Source organism: Aulonocara sp. 'chitande type north' Nkhata Bay, linkage group LG2, assembly GCF_057382095.1.
Source record: "Aulonocara sp. 'chitande type north' Nkhata Bay isolate Kocher_YH1m ecotype deep benthic linkage group LG2, A_spYH_male_GT1.1, whole genome shotgun sequence".
In the NCBI taxonomy this organism is placed as follows: Eukaryota; Metazoa; Chordata; class Actinopteri; order Cichliformes; family Cichlidae; genus Aulonocara; species Aulonocara sp. 'chitande type north' Nkhata Bay.
The window spans coordinates 35,833,316-35,853,833 of record NC_141345.1 but is presented as its reverse complement, the minus strand read 5'-3'; the positions used below and the strand labels follow the sequence as shown (position 1 = coordinate 35,853,833).

General features: G+C 38.4%; 2 protein-coding genes across 3 annotated transcripts; one reads left to right on the top strand and one right to left on the bottom strand.

Moving 5' to 3' along the window:
- The first annotated feature begins 11,432 nt into the window (after window positions 1–11,432).
- On the top strand, window positions 11,433–17,526 carry LOC147338330 (uncharacterized). The gene is made up of 6 exons (XM_086264466.1): window positions 11,433–11,565; window positions 11,709–12,053; window positions 12,150–12,488; window positions 13,890–14,006; window positions 16,757–16,830; window positions 17,314–17,526. The coding sequence occupies exons 1-6, from the start codon at window positions 11,523–11,525 to the stop codon at window positions 17,377–17,379; spliced, it is 984 nt and encodes a 327-aa protein (XP_086120592.1). The 5' UTR covers window positions 11,433–11,522; the 3' UTR covers window positions 17,380–17,526.
- A 149-nt stretch (window positions 17,527–17,675) lies between these two features.
- Window positions 17,676–19,673, bottom strand: LOC147338329 (signal-regulatory protein beta-2-like). Of its 2 annotated transcripts, XM_086264449.1 has the most exons (5): window positions 19,249–19,673; window positions 18,814–19,164; window positions 18,611–18,727; window positions 18,320–18,369; window positions 17,676–18,218 (listed from the first exon to the last, which is right to left on the bottom strand). In XM_086264449.1, the coding sequence occupies exons 1-5, from the start codon at window positions 19,625–19,627 to the stop codon at window positions 18,108–18,110; spliced, it is 1,008 nt and encodes a 335-aa protein (XP_086120575.1). In that variant the 5' UTR covers window positions 19,628–19,673; the 3' UTR covers window positions 17,676–18,107. The 2 variants fall into 2 exon arrangements, with proteins under 2 accessions (XP_086120575.1, XP_086120582.1); XM_086264456.1 differs by lacking the exons at window positions 17,676–18,218; window positions 18,320–18,369 and having other exon boundaries at window positions 18,600–19,164.
- Window positions 19,674–20,518: the final 845 nt, after the last annotated feature.

Here is a 20,518-nt window from a genome sequence, read left to right as displayed (position 1 = left end):
AACTTTTCCCACTTTGTTTTTTTAACGGCAGCAGTTCATAGACATAGCATTTACACATTTGTACTGTAAAATACAACAGTTGTGCTGTGAGAATTTCTATTGCAGAAATGTGGTTATCATGATTTTTTGTTTTGAAAAGCTGTGCTACTTAGTCACCCGGTACATTTTAATGTTTGTTCAAAGTGAAAGTGGCAGAGAAAGCTGATCTTCCCCTCACATGCCTCTTTTTCTTACCTTTATGCATTGTGCCAATAAATAGTGAGCTCATAGTAAACTCATCACAATGGCTGAAAAAGGGAACTGTGTCCCTTGTCATCATTATTTCGAAGCTAATAACATCAAAATTGATGTAATGAAGCATTTAAATAGAAAAACGTTGCTGCTGTTCTCCAGTGCATCTGTCATATCATCCCCATGCTTTTGCACCTTCTTAGTATCATGACTGAGTTTTCATTTAGTGCAGCTCATTCTCATCCCCAGACTATCCAATAAGTATCACTTTTTCGAAGCTACTAATGTGGCTAATTTACATACAACGTGTCCTTTGACGTGCGTGCTGTAATGAATATTTGTCAGGCAGAGTAGAAATGAAGATGAAAAGGGAGAAGAAAAAAGTGAAAAACACAAATTTCTAGGTCACCACACCTTAATCAAATGATTAGTTCATCACCAGGCCTCGGGAGAACTTCAAGAAATATTGAGAAGGTAATCTAGTGATGGATCAATGACACATCTAACTGACTCTCCAGGCCTGGAGTTAGCCACCCCTGTCCAAATTGAACCAATCCTGACTATCACCCCTCCAGCCTTCTAATGAGGACTCTACAGATTTGTTAAACGTGGGTGTTGTCAGGGGCCAGCAAATCTCTGACAGGAGAGTCAATGTACTAGCACTGAAAGACATGCAGCAGGAATACAGCAAATAATGCTGACAAAGCAACATTACACAACGTGGACTGGGTTATGTGATGGGTCTTAAGATTGCTTTTAGTCCCCCATACCTGCCTCATAAGAAACCAGACAATATTCATCCTCGTTTCTAATATATGTCTTTTCTTTTTTCCTCTCTCCACAATTTTACGCAAGTAAAGGTCACAACAAGGTCCGCAAACCTCATTAAATGGTGAAAGAGTTTAACTCTCAGAAGTTTACCGAAATTACTTTTTTTTAACTTAAGCACACTTGTAGTTGTTCAGGTTTAGAGTAATTCGTTTTGGCCTTATAATAATCAAGGCCATATCCAGGAAGGCTGAAAACTGAAATCTGTCTAACGGTTTAAGCTAAAAATAGCCTTGGGAGGCTTCTTGTCAACGAGCTACATATCCTGTCGATACCAAATATCATGTGCGTTCTGAGTAAACAGGATTGGCGGGGTGTCGGCAGCAGAGAAGTAGCCAGCCGCAGCTTGCATCTCACAGTTCGCCTGCCACATGTGGCTTTGCTTGTTCTTTCACAGCCACTGACGAATACGTAGCAACATTCTTTGAAAGACAAACATGCAAAACGTTTGCTGTGATTTGGCACAGGTGCAGGTGCACTGGTGCTACAACATGTGCATCTAATGAGTGCAATGTTCATTGTTTCCATACATAAATATTTCTGGGTTTGGTCTTCTGATAATCTTTCAGTTATCAGAAGTATGCAGCAATACTTTTAAGAACTTCTCTGTAAAGGTATTAGAATGTGCATAAATATTAATTTAACTGTCTAGTAAAGCCTATTAAATTGTTATAATAATACTTTCCTCTGCAGCAATCTCGTGTTGCATCTGTCCCCTCAATTTTAATAGTGCTTAGTTTTCACACAGTCACTCTCATATTTACCCCTAATACACTGAGCTGCACCCATACATGCATCCAGCAGACCACTTTTCACACAGATAAGTAGGGAGGGGGGCCGGCGGATTTTTTTACACCCCCAATTTCCTACACCTATCTGGGGCTGGGGTCATACATGCCAACCCTCCCGATTTTTCCGGGAGAATCACGAATTTCAGTGCCCCTCCTGAAAATCTCTGGGAGCCACCGTTCTCCCAGATTTCTCCTGATTTTCCACCCGGACAACAAAATTGAAAAACTATATCCCAGAATTCATAGCGTGGCCAGCCAATCCCAGCTTCCAACAATGGCGGCAGCGACTTCGTTTTAATGTTGCTCTTATTGCTCTTTCTGTGTCACAAAATAAACTTTTAGCAGATTTTCAGGCGAGAATGAACCTGTGTAAACTTCAAGTATCTGAGCCGGCGAGAACAGTGAACTCCCGGCACATCGGCCCCGCAGTCTTTCTCTACTCAGGTTAAACCTGATATATAAGTAACTTAGATCATCTAAAATGTGATTGTTTGACTTTTTTCCGTGTTTTATTTGTTCCTGAGTAAATCGTTTTGGCTGAGAAAGTTATTAGATTAGATTAGATTAAATAAAACTTCATTAATCCCTCGGGAGGGTTTTCACACAGCTGAATAAACGTCAAACAGAAAACTGATTAAACAGAAGTGTGAGATGGTCGAGAATTTACGCCAGTGTCCTGTTATATTTAGATAGCAAGGAGCAGGCGGCAGAGTTTCCCTCCACCGAGAGAGCTCGTGATGTACAATCACTCACTTCCGGCCTACCTGGCTTTCAGAGGTCCTCAGGTGGATGCAGCGTCTGAATTTCGACAGCCCCGGCTGGGGGACAGTAATGACGGTGACAATTTACTTACTTTAAATAAATAATTTTAAATAATTAAACAATGTGAAATTGAAGTTTTTTTTGTATTTGTATATTTGAATGTCCCCCTAATTCTGAAGTGTCAAGGTTGGCAAGTATGGTTGGGGTTGGCTGTTGATTTGGAGGGATTTTAACTACATCCCGGGGACACGGCTGACTCTCCGTCAGTACTTCAGAGGGTGGCGTAGTTTGTGTGTTTGTGTGTGTGTGGCTAGGCCTGGTTCTGGGGCTTACTGAGCCTTAGTCCCTCTGGGAAATTGTAAGAGTACTAGGATTCCCCTCCCTGCTGCTCCTCACTGGTTGTTGCCCCCCCACTACCTGTGCTAACATCTCTTTCACATGGACGGACACACACACGTGCACACACACGTGCACACATGTGCACACACACATGCGCATACACACACACAAAGAGCAATTGCAATGTTTATTTGTGTCCCTTCCTTTGTCTTGTCTTTCAGGTGCTGTGTATTGTTTGAGTTTGTTACAGCTGTTACAGTTGCTGCATCAGTTGGAGACCCAGCATACCTCCCTGTTTCATCGCACCCCCTTTCTTTTCTTGTCCTCTGCTTTGTTCTCATGCTGTTCACTCCCTGTCTGCGTCATCATAATAGCCACACAGATAATAATATGAATAATACAATCAAAGATATAAAGTTGATCCTACAGAGAGTCCAAGGTGCTCCTCTTAGGAAAGAAAATGTGTTTGGCACAACAAAGCTTTCAGACCGTGATACTGCAGGACAGGAAAAAGAAACAACAAAAAAACCCCCAAAAAACATTAAAACCAAAACTGTCTGATGCCCAGGGAGGGAAATGAGACAGACATAGAGACAGTAAAGATAATTTAGTTATCTGGCAGAGTGTAGTGTTAATTTGCTTTTGAACTGTAATAGTCTTTAACCTAGCATGCTTTCCTAATCAGCAAATAGCTAGTTTTAACATCAGTTAAAGTGCAGCGGCATTAGCATTAGTATTGCCCAGTCCATAAGGCAATTGTGGCTATAACAGGTACTTTTTTTAGTATCTACCCCACTGGGGTTTCAAGCAATTCGATAATGTAACGTCCACAGACTTCATGCAGCTGACTGGCAGATCACCCAATGTCACTCAATGAGTTGTGACAATCAGCCGCTATTTATTTTAAACTTGGCAACGAGGAGAAAGGCTACAAACAACTGCAAGCTTGAGAAAAAGCCACAGACCAAGCAGCAGGTATATCACTGACTTCACATCCTCCTTTGTTGTGGGGTTTTTGTAGCATACTAATTACATCATGGGCCGCCTGGCGCTATTGCCATACGTCATTAGCTGGGTCCGGGTCCAAACTCCGCTTCAGGTCGCAAAGTCAAAGACACATTGCGGCGTCAGTGAGAGTTTAAAAACTGTCTAAATTATTTCATGATCAGTGTGGCTGCTCTACAATTAAGTTTAACATCCAGGCATCCACGAAAAACAGGATTTCTGAAATGTAATGGAGTTATCTCACTAATTGTGCAGTATTATCCTAATATATTAATATTAGGATTAGGGAATCCTAATATTTATCTTATTTTACATTATGTTGCTTTGATAATGTAAAAGAGTCAGGGGGAATAATTTTGTCGTATATTTTGTTTTGGTTTACATAACAATACATACAACAACAAATAAAGTGTTTAGCCCAGCTCTGTTTGCATAGCACACAGGGAAAGTGTCATATCACAGTTCATGAGATAAGAGGATTACAATCTGCTCTGAAGTGGCAAGGCTCACCAACCAGCAAACGTACAGTGACCTTTAATCATCAAAGCACCTGATCTGCTTTTTGCACCAAGGAAGAACTACTGTATCATATGGTAATTGTGTTGATCTGTTGATTTTGTATTTAGTCACTATGTGGTGCAGCTTTTGAATGATCAGATTACAAATTACAGGCTACAAAAAGATTAACACACTTGCAAAAGAGAAAAGAATTTGAAATATTTTATATATATATGGTGAAAACCCCCCAAACAAAAATACAAACAAAAATATTTAACCACACTTTACCACACAATTTAAAGTCTTACCATTTCCTGAAATTTAGGTGCAAAAAACAAAACAAACAAAACAAAAAGTTAATTTAATGGGAGAAAATGACCACTAATCTCTTTTTTCCTATTTTAATTTTTTAATTATATTTTTAGTGTTAAAAAAAGCATCTAAGTTAAAACAGAAGTCTATGCACCACAACAAAGACTCTTGTTCAGTAGGTTTCAGTTCACTACATAGTTATTTGTGAGTGGGAGTCCAGTAAACTTTGCACGGGACAGCTAATTTGGTGCATCTGCACTGACAATAGTCTCAAGATAGTTACTTCTGTAAAAACATTCTTTGGACAGTTGAAACCACAATCAGCTACCAGAATGTTGGTAAGGAAAAAGTATGAATAGGGCTGATCCAGAAGAATGCTCCAAAGCATAGCACATCATTTATAAAACATGGCTTGAGCGTGCATGGCTCCCAGGATTGATGATGAGACACAGGGCAGAAGCAGCCAAATGAATTCTGTCACAGCTTCAGGTCTTCCAGGAAGGGTTTTCACAAGGTTTAGGAATGTGTTCATGGGAATTTTTGACCATTCTTCCATATGTTACGTTAGACTCCGCCCTGTATGCTAAAGTTACTCCATGATGTTGAAGTCATGACTCTTTGCAGGCCAGTCAACGTCTTTCACACCAAACTCACTCATCTATCTTTATGGACCTTGCTCTGTCATATAGCAACAGGAAAGGGGCCATCCCCAAACTGTTCTCACAAAGTTGGCAGCATGAAATTGCCCAAAATGTCTTTTTATGCTGAAGTATTAAGAATTTCTTCCACTGGAACTAAAGGGCCGGGCTCACTTCCTGAAAAATAATGCCATACCATAACTCCCCCTTACATGGCGTACCACTTCATGGTGGAGTTGCTGTCATTCCTATTTGCTTCCGCTTTGTTATAATACCACTCACAGTTGACTGTGAACCATTTAGTAACAAATGTGACGTCCTATCACCAATGTTCCCTCTAATGTTTCATGTGTCTGAGCGAACGCACAAACTCCCTTGGACCACTGTGACCGACAGCAGACGTGTGCACTGTGGTCACGCCAGCATCGGATCCATCCAAGTTACATGTTTATTAAAATAATCAAATTACAGCATTTACATCTATGTTAGACTACTTTTAATTAGCCCACTTACAATGAAAAAAAAAATCTAGTTCCTGACCTGTGTAGCATGTTAACACTATTGGAAGTAAAAATAACTTGAACTCCAATTTTGAAAACACAACTTTATTTTTTTTCTTTTTTTTAAATGAAGCTCTGACTTGTATTATGAGTCTGTGGTCTGGGAGAGAGTCTGTAACTCTCTGTCTGCAAAATACAGTATATAATGACCAATGTTGGGCAATTAATTATATAGTTACTTCTTCAAAAAAGTAACTGAGTTTTGCAAACAACAAAGTGTTTTGCAGCTGTTTACCTAAAAATGCAGCCGAGGCGTTTTTTTAACAAACATTTCAAACTATTTACAGAACAATCAGCTGTTCTGCATCAAATCTGATGCCACACAAATTATTTGTGCCGCTCCACAAAATAATTTCTGTCCACTATGAGATGAAGGAGAACAACAGCCTGATACCTGCAGGCCTGACAGCAGCAGATGTGTCACTGCTGTAACACCTGTAACACTCAGCAGGCGCCTCATTGTTCTGACACACAACAACAAAACTATTACTTCTATGACTACACTGCACACTAACTACACACTAACTACACACTAACTACACAAGATTTGCGCTAAACGTCGCAAATCTCTCACATCTCAAACACGCCACTACTAAAACTTCCTCCCTCCCTAAACAACAAATGCCATGTTTTGATTGGTCGACATGGTACATTTTTCGACCAATAGGAAAGGGTGGGTTCTTTTAATTTTGTTTTTTCTCACAGGCTTTCGAGCCTTTTTTTCTTATAAAACGTTTCTTCCTGCAGTAAATATAAACAACGACAGTATTCAGGAAGAAAAACAAACATTGCAGATATTTTATCATAACTCTGGTTTTACGTGGCCGATCAACACAATTTAAAAACTGGTATAAAGTCCACACTTTGTCCGTCAGTTGTTCCGTCTGTCCTGCTCACATCTCCAGTGGTTGTACACGTTGTCATTAACGTGGCTTCACTCCACATCAGCCGCTTTGCTCGCTAAAACACCGGTGTCGGCACATAAGGACGCTGTCATAGCCTGACAACGACGTTGATTAGCTGCGTATACGAATGTGAATCGCATCATTGGCTGGACTGTGGGATAAGGTGGCCTCGTTGTAATCAGCCAGTCACTGACTGACTCACACTGCAAAACAGAATTGTTAAAGTATTAATTTTAATTTCAATTCAGGTTAGATATTTTTTGTGCGCAACGCAGTTTTTTTCTGCGCAGACACCGTGCCAGCAGTGCGCAATTGCGCACGTGCGCAGCTTAGAGGGAACATTGCCTATCAGGATACCACGCTGGAGTTCACTGAGCTGTTCAAAGCAAGCTGTTCTTTTATAAACGCTTGTAGAAGCAATTCTTATTTGTTTGTTTGTTTGTTTATTTATTTGTTTTTGACCAAAAGAACAAAATTCAGTCATTATACATACACTGTAAAATATAAGCTTTAGAAATACAGCCACTGTTTTAAGGATATCTTTCTGTCTTTTAACCACCAATTGGATTTTACCATTTACCCTTCAGAGATATGTGTGTAAAACAAATAATGTGATGGCAGAAAATAACCAATATATTTAAAAACCAATTTCAATTCAATCTTTACAGTGTACATAATTGCAACTAAGTTAAAACAGAAGCCTTGAAAATACTGAAAGTATGTCATAACAGAACCCCTCACCACAACAAAGACTCCTGTTCAGTAGGTTTCAGTTCACTACATATTTGTTAGTGGGAGTCCAGTAAACTTTGGTTGCACAAGGCAGCTAGTCAAAGGAGCTTGCAAAGAAAAGCGTCTGGACTTCTTTAAGTTGCTTGAAGACGTTTCACCTTCATCCGAGAAGCTTCTTCAGTTCTAAGGTCAAATGGTGGAGAGTCCCAGATATAAACCTAGTGGGAGTATCCCCCCACAGAGGGACAAAAGGACCCCCTGATGACTCTCCACCATTTGACCTTAGAACTGAAGAAGCTTCTCGGATGAGAGGTGAAACGTCTTCAAGCAACTTAAAGAAGTCCAGACGCTTTTCTTTGCAAGCTCCTTTGACTACGATGACCTGGATGACTGAGAACCTTCACAGACACAAGGCAGCTAATTTAGTGCATCTGCACTGACAACAGTCTCAAGATAGTTATTGTAAACAAATTTGAATCCAGTGATACATGTGCTTCCAGTTTTTAAAAGAGAAAAATTCCATAGGTTGGAGGGGTGGTAGAGATGTAATTCATTCAGAAACAGCAGTTAAACTTAACTATGGAGACACCATGCAATGCCTTTTTATACTACTTTTATACTTGTTTTTTTGGCGAGTGTTTGGGTGGGTTTATGCAAGAATAACCTAACCCTATAACTTGCTAGTGTTATAGAAAGATCATAACTTGTGATATATGAGAAGTCATGTGTGTTCTTGAGACTTAAGCTAAGTAAAAGTCATTCTAACTTGAGCGAAACAAAAGGACAATTTATGCCCATGTAAATATACAGATAAATTACTATTTCATGGTTTGCCAATAGACTAAGGCAGCATGGAGGGAAATAAAATCAGGGTTTGCTAGAACATAAAATTTTTCCTGTCCAGTTGATAGAAAGATTAATAATTCACACATATAGGGGACACACTAAACTAGGCTGGACCATGTGAATGAGACACATAGTTGCAGGAAGCATCCAGTAGATCTACAGAGATAAGTTGAGAAAGTGCTTACATACATTTTTGATCCCAAAAGAAACAAAAGTAACCATTAAAAAGCCCTCTTATTGCATTATTGTATAAAAGGAGTACTGATATCCTTCTGTTTCAGCTCATGTTTGGCTGTTTCAAGTATGCATGTAAAATAAATTAAATTTAAAAAAAAGACTAAAACCAAATTTATTCTTCAGTGGGGGAAGAAACTGCCTAATAAAGAGCTACTTTAATGTTTTGTTCAACTTTGTGTAGTATTTTGGATGCCTCAGAAAGCAGCTATCCAGATGAGTGGATAGCTGCTTGTATAGTGAATTCAAAGAACCACAGATTTACAGGTTACAGAGGGTTTGTTAGTTTGCAGACTATTTACAGACAGAAAAATAAGACTCTGCTTTTTTCTGCTTTTTTGGGCAATGACCAATGAACATATTATTATTAACTTTGTTTGAAAATACTTTTACTTATTATCTATTTGTTTTCTGTGACGTTCTTCAGATTATCGTTTTAAAGTCACAACACCAAATTTTAAGTACATACATTGTAGCTATGTGAAATGGGGATTGCTTTGCTTGTATTATGGAAAATATGAGTTGCACCATGCACTTGCTGCAGTCAAGTACTTGTGTAGTGACCTCATTTAAACTCCCCCCCCCACAATCATTTCTCACCTCTCAGAGAATTGCTCAATGTGCTGTGGCTTCTTCAACTGTAAGTAGTTTCTTATTATATCATATCAGATTAACAAAAAACATTTTTGGTCACTGATGTTTAAGGGTATCAGCCTCTGAAACAACTGTTCACCGTATTGATATAATTTGCTGTATAGTTTTACTTTCACACTTTCACTTTGACCAGAAATAGAATCAGAATACAGGTTTTTGTTGTTGCTGCTGTTTTGTTTTTAGAATCATGAGCAAGACTTTTAACAGTGATCAGAATATTTTCATGCTTTTAGCAATGTTGAAAGTTTTCTGATCACATTTGAAATTTTACCACACTGTAAAAGTATGATTGTTTTTTTTTAAACTCACACATTCTTTAATAACTGAAGATAACCAGAAAAACCCAACAGATTAAACATGCATTGATCTATGCATTGCATTTAAAATAATTATTTGAAACCTTTTACCAAAATGTTGGGATGTAGATGCATAAAGTATTGTTCTGTAACTTGTAAATCGGTAAAATCCTGATACAAGTACAATCCCAAGAAATTCTGTTTTGCTTCTTTTGACTTTCATTTTTTTCTCTCCAGTACCTTTACTCTCCAGGCTGTCTTCCACTGCCTCCCTACCTTCACGGTAAATAATGTTTAAATATCACAGTCTATGGAGACTCCTGCCTGGTTTTATCTGTCCACCAGTCAATCACCATTAAAAACAAGAAAGGGCTAAGAGCTGATCCCTGTTGTATTAAAATGTACTTTGATCTATCTACAGTGTTGGGAAGGTTACTTTTAAAATGTATTCCAGTACAGATTACAGATTACATGCCCCAAAATGTATTCTGTAACGTATTCCGTTACGTTACTCAATGACAGTAACGTATTCTGAATACTTTGGATTACTTAATATATTATCATGCTTTTTACAACTACGTGAATGTACTATTGCTGTGATCTATTACTTTTACTGAAGGTCCGAACCGTAGTAAAGGGGCTCTGGCTAATATGTCGGGTTCCGTGTCGGGCTGAAAAATAGCTTTACTTTGTTGTGTGGGTCAACTTTTCTTGCGAGAGACAGAGAGAGGCGTTGAAAGGCTGCTCCAACGGAACTTATTGTTTCAGAGGAAAACACGAACACGGTGTACAGTCGAGTCTTAATAGCTTACTTACAACTGGGCTCGTCAGGCTCTCTTCTTGGCTGCAGTGGTTATTATTATATTTACATGCTTCCAGCTCCCATTTTTGCTCGATGACAACTCGTACCTTTCCACTCCCCTTTTTCTCCCTCCTCGCGCTCACAGACACATAACGTGTATGGCAGTCCATTCTCCCTGCAGCACGGACTACACTGCCCATGATGCTACATTCTTTAAAGCAGTAGCATTCTGTCTATTAGCTTAGCACAACAACAACAACGACAACAACAAAAAGGCGCTCTCTCACCCAGGAAACACGCAGAGCGAGAGCGTCACCCTGTAACCATGGCAACCGTAACGCTGCCGCCTGGAACAACAGAACGTAGCTGTCAAACAAAACCCAAACAGTCCTGACCCGCGACAATATGAAACAGGAAAGTACCGCAGTGTAATCCATTTATTTCAACAAAGTAACTGTATTCTGAATACCACCTTTTTAAACGGTAACTGTAACGGAATACAGTTACTCATATTTTGTATTCTAAATACGTAACGGCGGCACATGTATTCCGTTACTCCCCAACACTGTCTATACATCTACGTTTGTAAGATTTTCTTCTAAATATCGGAATGTTTTTCTTCCAGATTCCTTGCTAGCTTGATTATGACTTTGACTGGAAAAAACAAGACACAAATCAGTTTGTGTGCAGTCAAAACAAAACTGCAGCACTTGAGTCGTGCGCCACTAGATTATACTGGCCATCACATAAATAAGTGTGCAGTCTGTGAACACTGAAAACTTTATTCTTTTAATTCATACTTTGACCTATGCTGCCTGGTTATAAGTGTAGAAATTAGTTGTTATTGTTATTCTTCAGTTATACAAGATTAATAAAAGCAATGACCAATGAAAGTTATTCCTGCAGAATCAGCAGCGACAACAACCTGTGTAGATTCACTGTAAATGGTTTGAATTTTACAGGAAGTACATTTTCTGTGCTTCAGCCAATCACAGTGATTTCCACTTGGTAAACCTTGATCAGCTTGTGACTAAATCTTCCTTTGAGTGGGAAGACATCAGTTGTGCAAGAGAAGGTTGAGGTACCACAATGATCGGAAGACTGGTTCCTTTGATTCTTCTAAGTACATTGTGTGAGTTTACTTCACTGAAACATCTGACATTGTAAACAATATAAAACAAAAATCTGTAAGGTTGAGTAATGTTTATATATAGATGATACCTTTTTAAGTGCTTTGTCCTGTCATGTTCTAACCAATTTTTGTTTTGATTTTAGCTTTGACCGAAGGGGATGAGGATCCTTTCCAGAGCTCTATAACTGTGACTAAACTTGGAGATAATGTGACTCTGACATGTAAAATCCCTAGGGATGATGTTGGGTTGTCTTACTGGTATAAGCTGAATTTTGGAAACATGATTGAAACAATTGCCTCAGGAAGTTTTGACAAAATATCACTAAAGGGACCATTTAACAACTCAAGATTCAATGCCACAAAAGTGGGTGATATCTATTCTCTTACCATAACAAATGCAACCAAAGAAGATGAAGCAACTTACTTATGCCAAGGAGGAACGGCATACATAATGGAATTTTTTAATAGCACACTTTTGGTCGTGGATGGTAACGTATTTTAATTTGACTGTTTTTGTCATATCTGCTTCTAAGCCCAAATAATTACAGTTAATGCTATTTTGTGTCTTTTTGTAATTCACACAGATACAAAAATGCTGCAGAAATCTTTCACCGTGAAACAAACTTCAGACGTGGAGTCAGTACATCTGGGTGATACAATGAGTCTGCAGTGTTCGCTCCTCTCTGAGAACAAAGATGACACAGATCAGTGTCCAGATGAAGACAAAGTGCACTGGTTTAAAGGTGCATCAGAATCCCATCCAGGCAGCATTTACCACGGCAGTCTCAGAAATAAAGAGGACGGGAGATGTGACTACAGTCTGTCCAAAACTGTAACAAACTCATCTGATGCTGGGACGTACTACTGTGCCGTGGCGACATGTGGACAGATCCTGTTTGGTGAAGGAACTGAAGTGGAGATAGGTATGTTTTTAAAGTATTATTTTAATATTTGCTTATCTGTACTAGTTGTTGCTGCACTGATTTTGTGAGCATGTAAGAGAGCAATTTAAGTTTGATCGATCGTATATAAACATTATAATGTTCTTAAGCATCACTGGTTTCTTTGCCCTATGAAGTATTTTTTCAGTTTGCAGCCCACATGAGTTGATAAATTCACAGGTGGCATTTAGCTGCCTCTGTGACCTTTGCTTCTTTTTTCTCTGTACTTTTCTGTGTATGTGTTTTATCCCCATTTCCTGCATTGTTCACGTAAAGGCCCCTCTGTTTCAGCTGCTCATGTTGTCTTGTGTACTTCACATGATGATTTTTGTTGTGACAGTGTTGTTCATATGAACACTTAAAATACACCACAATCCAATAGGAAAATTGTATAATAAGAATATGTCACATGAAGTTTACAAGCATGTTAATAAATTAGTTTTGTTTTATTTTTTCAACTGTGTTTAAACTCTCCCAAATATGAACGTGCTGATGTTTAGCAGAGGGGTGCACTATGACACATGTTCAACATAGCTGGGCTCTTTGTGACAAAATCTAAAATGCAGTAAGAGATGATTGGTCTCATTATCATCTTTCGCTGCAGAAAATCATTAATCTTGTGATTTGATCATGACAAACCCACTGATGAGTAAGATAAATATATCTGTACAAAGAAATTAAGGGAAACGGTTATTCATATTAAAAAAGGCTACAACTGTATTTGTGAACTCTTTCTGCACCACTCTCTTTTATTTCCCGTATATTGACAAATTTCCATGAAATAGTAATTTATCTGTATTATTTTTTATTTATATTGTACAATCCAATGGTGAGTAAATGCAATGGGTGAGTAAATGAATGCATTCAACACGAGGTACAACATTCATTTTGCCAGATTCAAAGAGCGTCACCTTTGTGAAAGTGGAAATTGAACTAAGCTACACATAGTTCACTAGCCCATTAATCTGGCTTTGTTGTACAGCTGTTACTGTGTAATGTAGGGAAGAAAAAGTGCTCTTGAGGTTGAGGAGAAAAAGGTTGTCTGCAGGCATGTCATGATTTTCAGGGTGGGCCAAGTTCTTTTTAATATAATTGTTCTGAAGTAGTGCTTAGTAAAAGTTGAACGTATACATAAAAAATCATGAATGAATGTCTGAACTTTTATGATAATTTATTACTGCACATGTAGGAAAATGAGTCAATGAAGTGGTTGGAGTCCAGAATGTTTTTTGTTTCTAGCTTTTGTGAAAAGAGTCTTAAAGTCCTAAATATGAAAACAATCATTATACGTACTTAACATAGAACTGATCTGTATGTAGACGTGCACTGTTACACAGACTTGTAAATGAGATGTTAAATGTCTGGGATGTTTTCTCATTCCAGAGGGGTTCCCGCTGGTTACTGTGCTTGTGATACTGCTGACCTGCTCTGTGGTTGTGAATATTGCACTGATTCTCACCAGAAAACAAAAACAAAAACCAGATTGGAAACACAGCAGAGGTAGGTTACTGACACATGCATACTAGGGGTGCAACGATATTCGTATCGATATTGAACCGTTCGATACAGTGCTTTCGGTTCGGTACGCATATGTATCGAACAATACAACATTTGTAATTTATTTTATCAACTTTCCTTCTGACGATGCTGTCTGTGTTGAGCGCTCAGTGAATCTGCGTTCGACTACTCCGCCTAGGCTCGACAGTGCAGCCTAGGCGGAGTAGTCGAATGCAGATTCACTGAGCGCTCAACACAGACAGCATCGTCAGAAGGAAGAGCGCAGGGCAAGCTAGCGAGACAGAAGCTAAGCTCTCCTTGTAACAGGCAAATTGAACCTCATTCAGATCTGGCGTTTGGAATTATTTTGGTTTTCATGTGACGTATGACCCTGAAGGTAAGCGAGTCATGGACTAAAGTAAAACAGTATGTTGGATGTGCCATGCAATGCTCAATTACATTGGTGTGAACTAGTGTGTTAGCGCAGTTAGCTCGTTAACGTGTTGGCCGTCTAGCCCCATGCACGGAGCGATCGGCGGTAGCTCGTTAACGGAGATTTGCCGTGTTGTGGCGTTAAGGTCATTTCAACGAGATTAACCTGAAAGCACTAGTGGGAACACAACGAATATGACTGCACATTTACTCCGACATCATCCTAGTGCAAAGACAAATACAACAAGCATGCTACTAACTTTAGCCGAGTCATTTAGACAGCTGTTAGCACATGATTCTCCTTATGCTGCTGAGAATATAGCCCAGAAGAAGCGGATAGTATAGCTTTTATTTTGGAAAGAGCCATTTCTCTGTAATAAACTCTCTTTTCCAAAGATGAGTGATTCCTCAATCAGATACAGGGCTCGCAATATCGCTAGCCCGACGTCCCGGAGCTAGCGATTTTTTCAGTCGGGCTACAAAAATCTCTCTGCCCTGCCCGTCGGGCTATTGTAGGAAAAATATATGTCAATGCTTTTGCATTCTTTCAGAAATGTAGCTGGGTAATTATGTCATTGGCATCGGTGAGCCACTGTCAATATGTGACATTGAAATCGCGTTTGAATTTGCGCTTGTTTTTTTGCTTTCACTTTGCAATCGTGCGAACTGTGTATAGAGAGCGACAGCACTGATCTGTGAGTGATGATAATTTGTGCACCAATTCCTCTGACATCGTCTTATTAATCGTTAGCTTACTATGCAAACATGACAAGTGAAATCTCCCGCAGCTTAAACATGTGAGAGGTTGATCGCGCAGAGAATCGCTGAGCTTATGTGAGTGAGCGTGTAAAAGCATTTCAGTTCTGCTGAGCCAAATAAGACAGGTCAGGGTGAAGAAGTGACAGCCAAAGAAAAGCTTACCACAAAACGGAGAAGTTATGACAAATCAGACTATAAGGCAAAAAGAAAGTGCAGCTTTATGGTTTCATGGACAAAAGAATTTCTGTGGCTGCAATATGATGAGCTAAATAACCAGGGCTGCACATAAGTGGTCCGCAGGTGCGCATTCGCTGTCAAAATAAAAAACACGCACAAGGGTTAGGGTTAAATTTAAAAACTGTACTTTTGAGTTAAAATATATATTTATAATTTTAATAAATGACAAATTAAAAAGGCATGAACATTTTTTTTGTATCGAAAAAATATCGAACCGTGACACCAAAGTATCGAACCGAACCGAACCGTGAATTTTGTGTATCGTTGCACCCCTAATGCATACACATATGTACGCATGTGCACACACATACAAGCGCGCGAGTAACATCGGGTGTCGCCTTCTGCTGCTGTTGCTCATCTGCTTCAAGGTTCTGCTCAAAATTCAGAGATTCTCTTCCGGATCCCTTGATTATAATGAGTGTTTTTTTGAGTTACTGTTTACTGTCATGCTCGTGATTGGCCATGTCTACAAAATTACATCTTTCAGCACTTTGCGTGAAAGGTTCCAGCTTTGGTTTATTTAGTGGATGGTCCTCTGAGGGAAAAAAAAGAAGGGGAACAAAGTTTCCAGTTCATGAACTGCAAAGTTTCTGAACTAGTAGAAATTCAAATGTCATATCAGGTAATATTAGTTCAAGTTTTCTCGGCAGTATACCCCAAACATGTTGTTTGTACTTTCACCACCATAGTTTTTTACGAATTATGAATGTCAGAAATGAACTATGTCCCAACTTCCCATAGAGTACATAAACAGAAGAGCTTCTGCTGAGCCTTTTATAGCAATGACAAAAAATTGAGGTGACATTGGGGAAATCCTCACTAATAATGCATGATGTGATAGATTTCAGTCAGAATTAGACATAAACACTAGAGATCTATCAAATCTGTCTTGCGCATTTTCAAACACCAAACCTCAGAAGCCCACTTCCTGGATGAGTCACGGATACAGAAAGCGAAGCAGAAGTCGTATCACGTTTCATTCTATGACCATGATAGTGACTCCATAGACTAATGCAGCCATTGTGGTAGACAGACTTTATTTCTTGATGTAAAAGAACAGGGTGTTCAGAGTATGAATCTTCTGGTGACAGCTAGAGTAGATCAAACTATGAACTGAATGTATCCATCATAATATTTATAGTAAAAAGAACTGAAGCTACCATGACAGCTAACTGAGTCCCTATGCAGTATTAATTTAGTCTTGATGATTAGATTCTTGGTTCTGACCTGGGAAACATTTACATCAAATAGCATATATTTTTAACACTGTTAACATCTCCATTTTAGGTCTTCTGCCAATGGTAATGTCTTCTTTTTATTAACAGGAAAAGTTACAGCCTCCAATCAATCTCCAGTCAGTCAACAGGAGAGATCGACTGTGGATCAGCTGAATAATGTGGTATATAAAATATTAGATTTTCAGACAAACACAGAACCAGCAAGCTTAAAATTTTCGTTAAGAAAAACACTTTTATCATGTGAAATACATGAAAATTGTCAAATGAATCTGAAGCTGAAGTGTAAAATTACAGTGTAGTCATCGATCACCACTGGCATCCCAACAAAAGCTGTAAGAGAGGGGGTTGGATTGGACTGATGAGTCAACAAGAATTGAACTTTGACACAGAGAGACACTCGTTAATGTTCAATTTTCAACTGTACTCTTTGTTTTTTTTCATTTTCCATTTTTTAAAATTTAACACTAAAAAAGTACTTTGGTTATGGTTATTAATTTATATGGTTATTCTTATAGGAAGCAGAGTTTGTGAGGTATTTGCAGTTAACTGTGACTATGTTCTGTGTGTTTTTAACCGTATAATGTAAATCGTAACCAGGCTTGAAATTGATTGTTCAATTACAGTTTGCTCTTACTAATTTGCAGGAGGGTGAAGAAGTGGGAGTAAACTATGCGGCACTTGATTTTCCCTCAAGAACAGCTAAAAGATGAAAGAATAACAGGGAGCTACCGGATGACACAGCATGTACTCTGGAATAAGAGACTACTAGTAAATCTTTCCCCTTTGAAGAAGATATATATATATATATTACATATTTACTGTGTTAATATTATATGCATGCAATATTGATTAACCACTCAAATGGATAAATACCAATAAATAATCTGCTGTCATTAAAACTATGTTATATGTACCTCATGTGTTCATGATTCATGTATTTGACAAAGACAAGTCACAGTTTATTGTTTTTATTCCTTATTTCAACTTCACAGAAATTATGCTTTAGAGGAGGGGTCTCAAACTCAAATGAGCCGTGGCCACTTCTGTCATCTCATTGGAGGGCCACTTTAAAGTGGCCACTTAAAGGGCCTGTTACACTCTGCTGTCATATTAAATCATTTTTCGTATAATAATTTAAAAAATAATAATTTCTTTACATCAATATGCGGGCCGCAAGTAGAGGTAACGTGGGCCGTAAATGGCATGTGGGCCGCGAGTTTGAGACCCCTGCTTTAGAGTAAAACAAAGCTCATGTTTCCTGAACCTATACTTTTACATTTAAGTTTAACAATACACATAATAGACATAAACATGTGATCATATTACTAATTATATTAATTTATAAAAAAACAAAACAGAAAGCAGCAGGCATGGGATCTGTAACACAATGTGAGTTTTATTTTAAAATTCAGGACATGCTCAAAATTTCCTTTAGCATTCAACTCAACATAGAGAGCACACGGTTCTCAGCAAACTCTGCCCTTCTCGCTCTTGTTTCTCTAGCAGAAAAATTCAGTGCAGCATAGTTTATTTCATCATCAGCTTCAGTCTGCGTAGTAACAAAAAGCAAATAAAATAGTAGTTTAGATGAAGATACAAAAATCTTTGGACATATTTAAACTAAATTATAGCATCATTTTCATTACTTACTGGTTGGTGCAAGTTGTCAGTTTGTACTTTCGATACAGCATTTCCTATTCCTTGACATAAAAAAAAATATTATCATGATAAATATATGATAGTGAAATACACTTAATGAGACATTGCCTTCTCAATTTACTGCAGTTACTGAAGTTTCACAAAGATATGATACCCACTCTGGAGCATAATCCATAAAAAAATTGTCATCAGTCGGTTCAATAATTTTTCCTTATGATTTTAAAGTTGAATTGGTTTTATGTTTTTAAAATGCATGAATGTTGAACCACTGTTAACGCTTACCTTTACATTTTTTACATATCCTTCGGTTGCAGATGAAGAAAACGTTTCCAATAACAGAAACAGCCAAACAGACTATTAATATTGTCATTTGAATAAATACTGGTTGTGTTGTTTGCTCTACAAAACAAACAAAAAAAATCAGTTCTTAAAAACATGTTTTGAGTATAACTTCCAGTACGGGAGACAAAATCAGGCATAGGTACCTTGAATATTAAGTATAGTTCCATTTCCAGATATTATTTCCCCACATGTGGCCACAGCGCAGTAGTAAGTCCCAGCATCAGAGGAGCTGACGTTCTTAGAGAAGCGATAAACACATCTTTTCTGAGGGTTAGATCTGTTCTCATATTCATTATGTCTTTTCCCGTCAGTGTAGATGATGTTTGGATGAGATCCCGCTCTGAACCAGAAAACATTATGATCTCCTGGACACGTCTTGTTCTCAGAATCGGAGAAGACTGAACACTCGAGAGTCGCTGTGTCTCCTGAATAGACTGGATTTGATTCCATCTGCTTTTGGACAACGATATAGTTTGATGACCTCTGAGTGTTTCCTGTGTAATACAAAACACAAAGACATTCTTCAAAACATGCTCAGAGATTTTTAAAATGTTTGTAAAAGTAGAACAGTTGAATACCTTTTACTAACAAATACATCCCGCTCCATTCACCACTAACACAACTGCCTTGCTCACAGTGATAGTAGCCCTCATCTTCTTGGACTGTCTTCACAATAGTCAGGTTGCCAAAATGTTTATCAATTTTTGCCTCAAATCTTGATTCAGGAAACTCTGGAGTATAAACAGGTTGTGTAGTTCCATAAAATGTAACAACTAATTTAAGAGCATCTCCGACACTCTGCTTGTACCACTGGACTCTACTGCTGATCTCTTTAGTAGTTCTAGCACATGTTAAAGTTGCTGCTTCACCAAGATGAGCGGTTTTCACTGGAACCAGAGAATCTGAGTGAAAACAAAACATAGAAAGAAGAATCATGAGGGGAAAATATTCCAACATATTCCAATGTGTGTTTTTACACACACACACACACACACACACACACACACACACACACACACACACACACACACACACACACACACACACACACACACACACACACACACACACACAAATCAAGGAGAAAAACCAATACCATCCATAATATGACCATCTTGACACTGGTCCTTGTTGAGGCATTTCAGTAGGTTTAAGAGGTGACATGTGCTTGTTTGTTAGAGCATCTGATTGGTTGAAGCATCTGATTGGTTAACACAGAACAGACTTAAAAGTACACTTCCTGTCACACTGATCTTAACATTTTTTGCCTCTTTTTCATCTTCTTCTGCAGTCTTTCAGATGTCTGTCTGATAGTAGTTCATGTTGTCAGATGTTAAACACAGGAAAAGCAAATGGCAATTCTACTCCGGGTTGTAATACGTGCTGCAAGAAATACATCAAATACATCAAACTCTGCACTACAGAGTAAGTTTACTATCTGTATTTTTTCATTGGTGCGGGGCAATAACATTTTGTTCGTCATAAGATCTGAAGAGCAGGATGAACAAATACTATATGGTTTAGCTTTAGTGGACGAAATTACACGAAAAGCAGCAGCAGATATTTTGTTAATATCATATAAATTATTCCTATGGTGGAGCTATAGGTAAAGCCAGAATCATGCCAAGTGCAAGATCTCAACCATCACCTGCCTGGACAACAGCAGCACCCATGTGAGGATGCTCTCCCCTTAATACACAGAGTGGTTTCAAAGCAAAGCAACCTGGGCCTCAGCACCTCGCTTTGCACTAGGATACCAGACCTCTTTAACAACAGACCCTAGAACATCAGTATGTTCTGGGGTCAGTAGAGATGAAATTAAGTTTTCTGTTGTCAAAGACAGTTTTT

Excerpts from the sequence above, each read along its gene's own strand:
- LOC147338330 (XM_086264466.1), top strand. The coding sequence starts at position 11,523 with ATGATCGGAAGACTGGTTCCTTTGATTCTTCTAAGTACATTGT. Across the intron at positions 11,566-11,708 it reads GATTCTTCTAAGTACATTGT|CTTTGACCGAAGGGGATGAG; the intron begins GTGAGTTTACTT and ends TTTTGATTTTAG. Across the intron at positions 16,831-17,313 it reads TGGATCAGCTGAATAATGTG|GAGGGTGAAGAAGTGGGAGT; the intron begins GTATATAAAATA and ends ACTAATTTGCAG.
- LOC147338329 (XM_086264449.1), bottom strand. The coding sequence starts at position 19,627 with ATGTTGGAATATTTTCCCCTCATGATTCTTCTTTCTATGTTTTGTTTT. Across the intron at positions 19,165-19,248 it reads GATGTATTTGTTAGTAAAAG|GAAACACTCAGAGGTCATCA; the intron begins GTATTCAACTGT and ends TGTATTACACAG. Across the intron at positions 18,219-18,319 it reads CTGACAACTTGCACCAACCA|ACTGAAGCTGATGATGAAAT; the intron begins GTAAGTAATGAA and ends GTTACTACGCAG.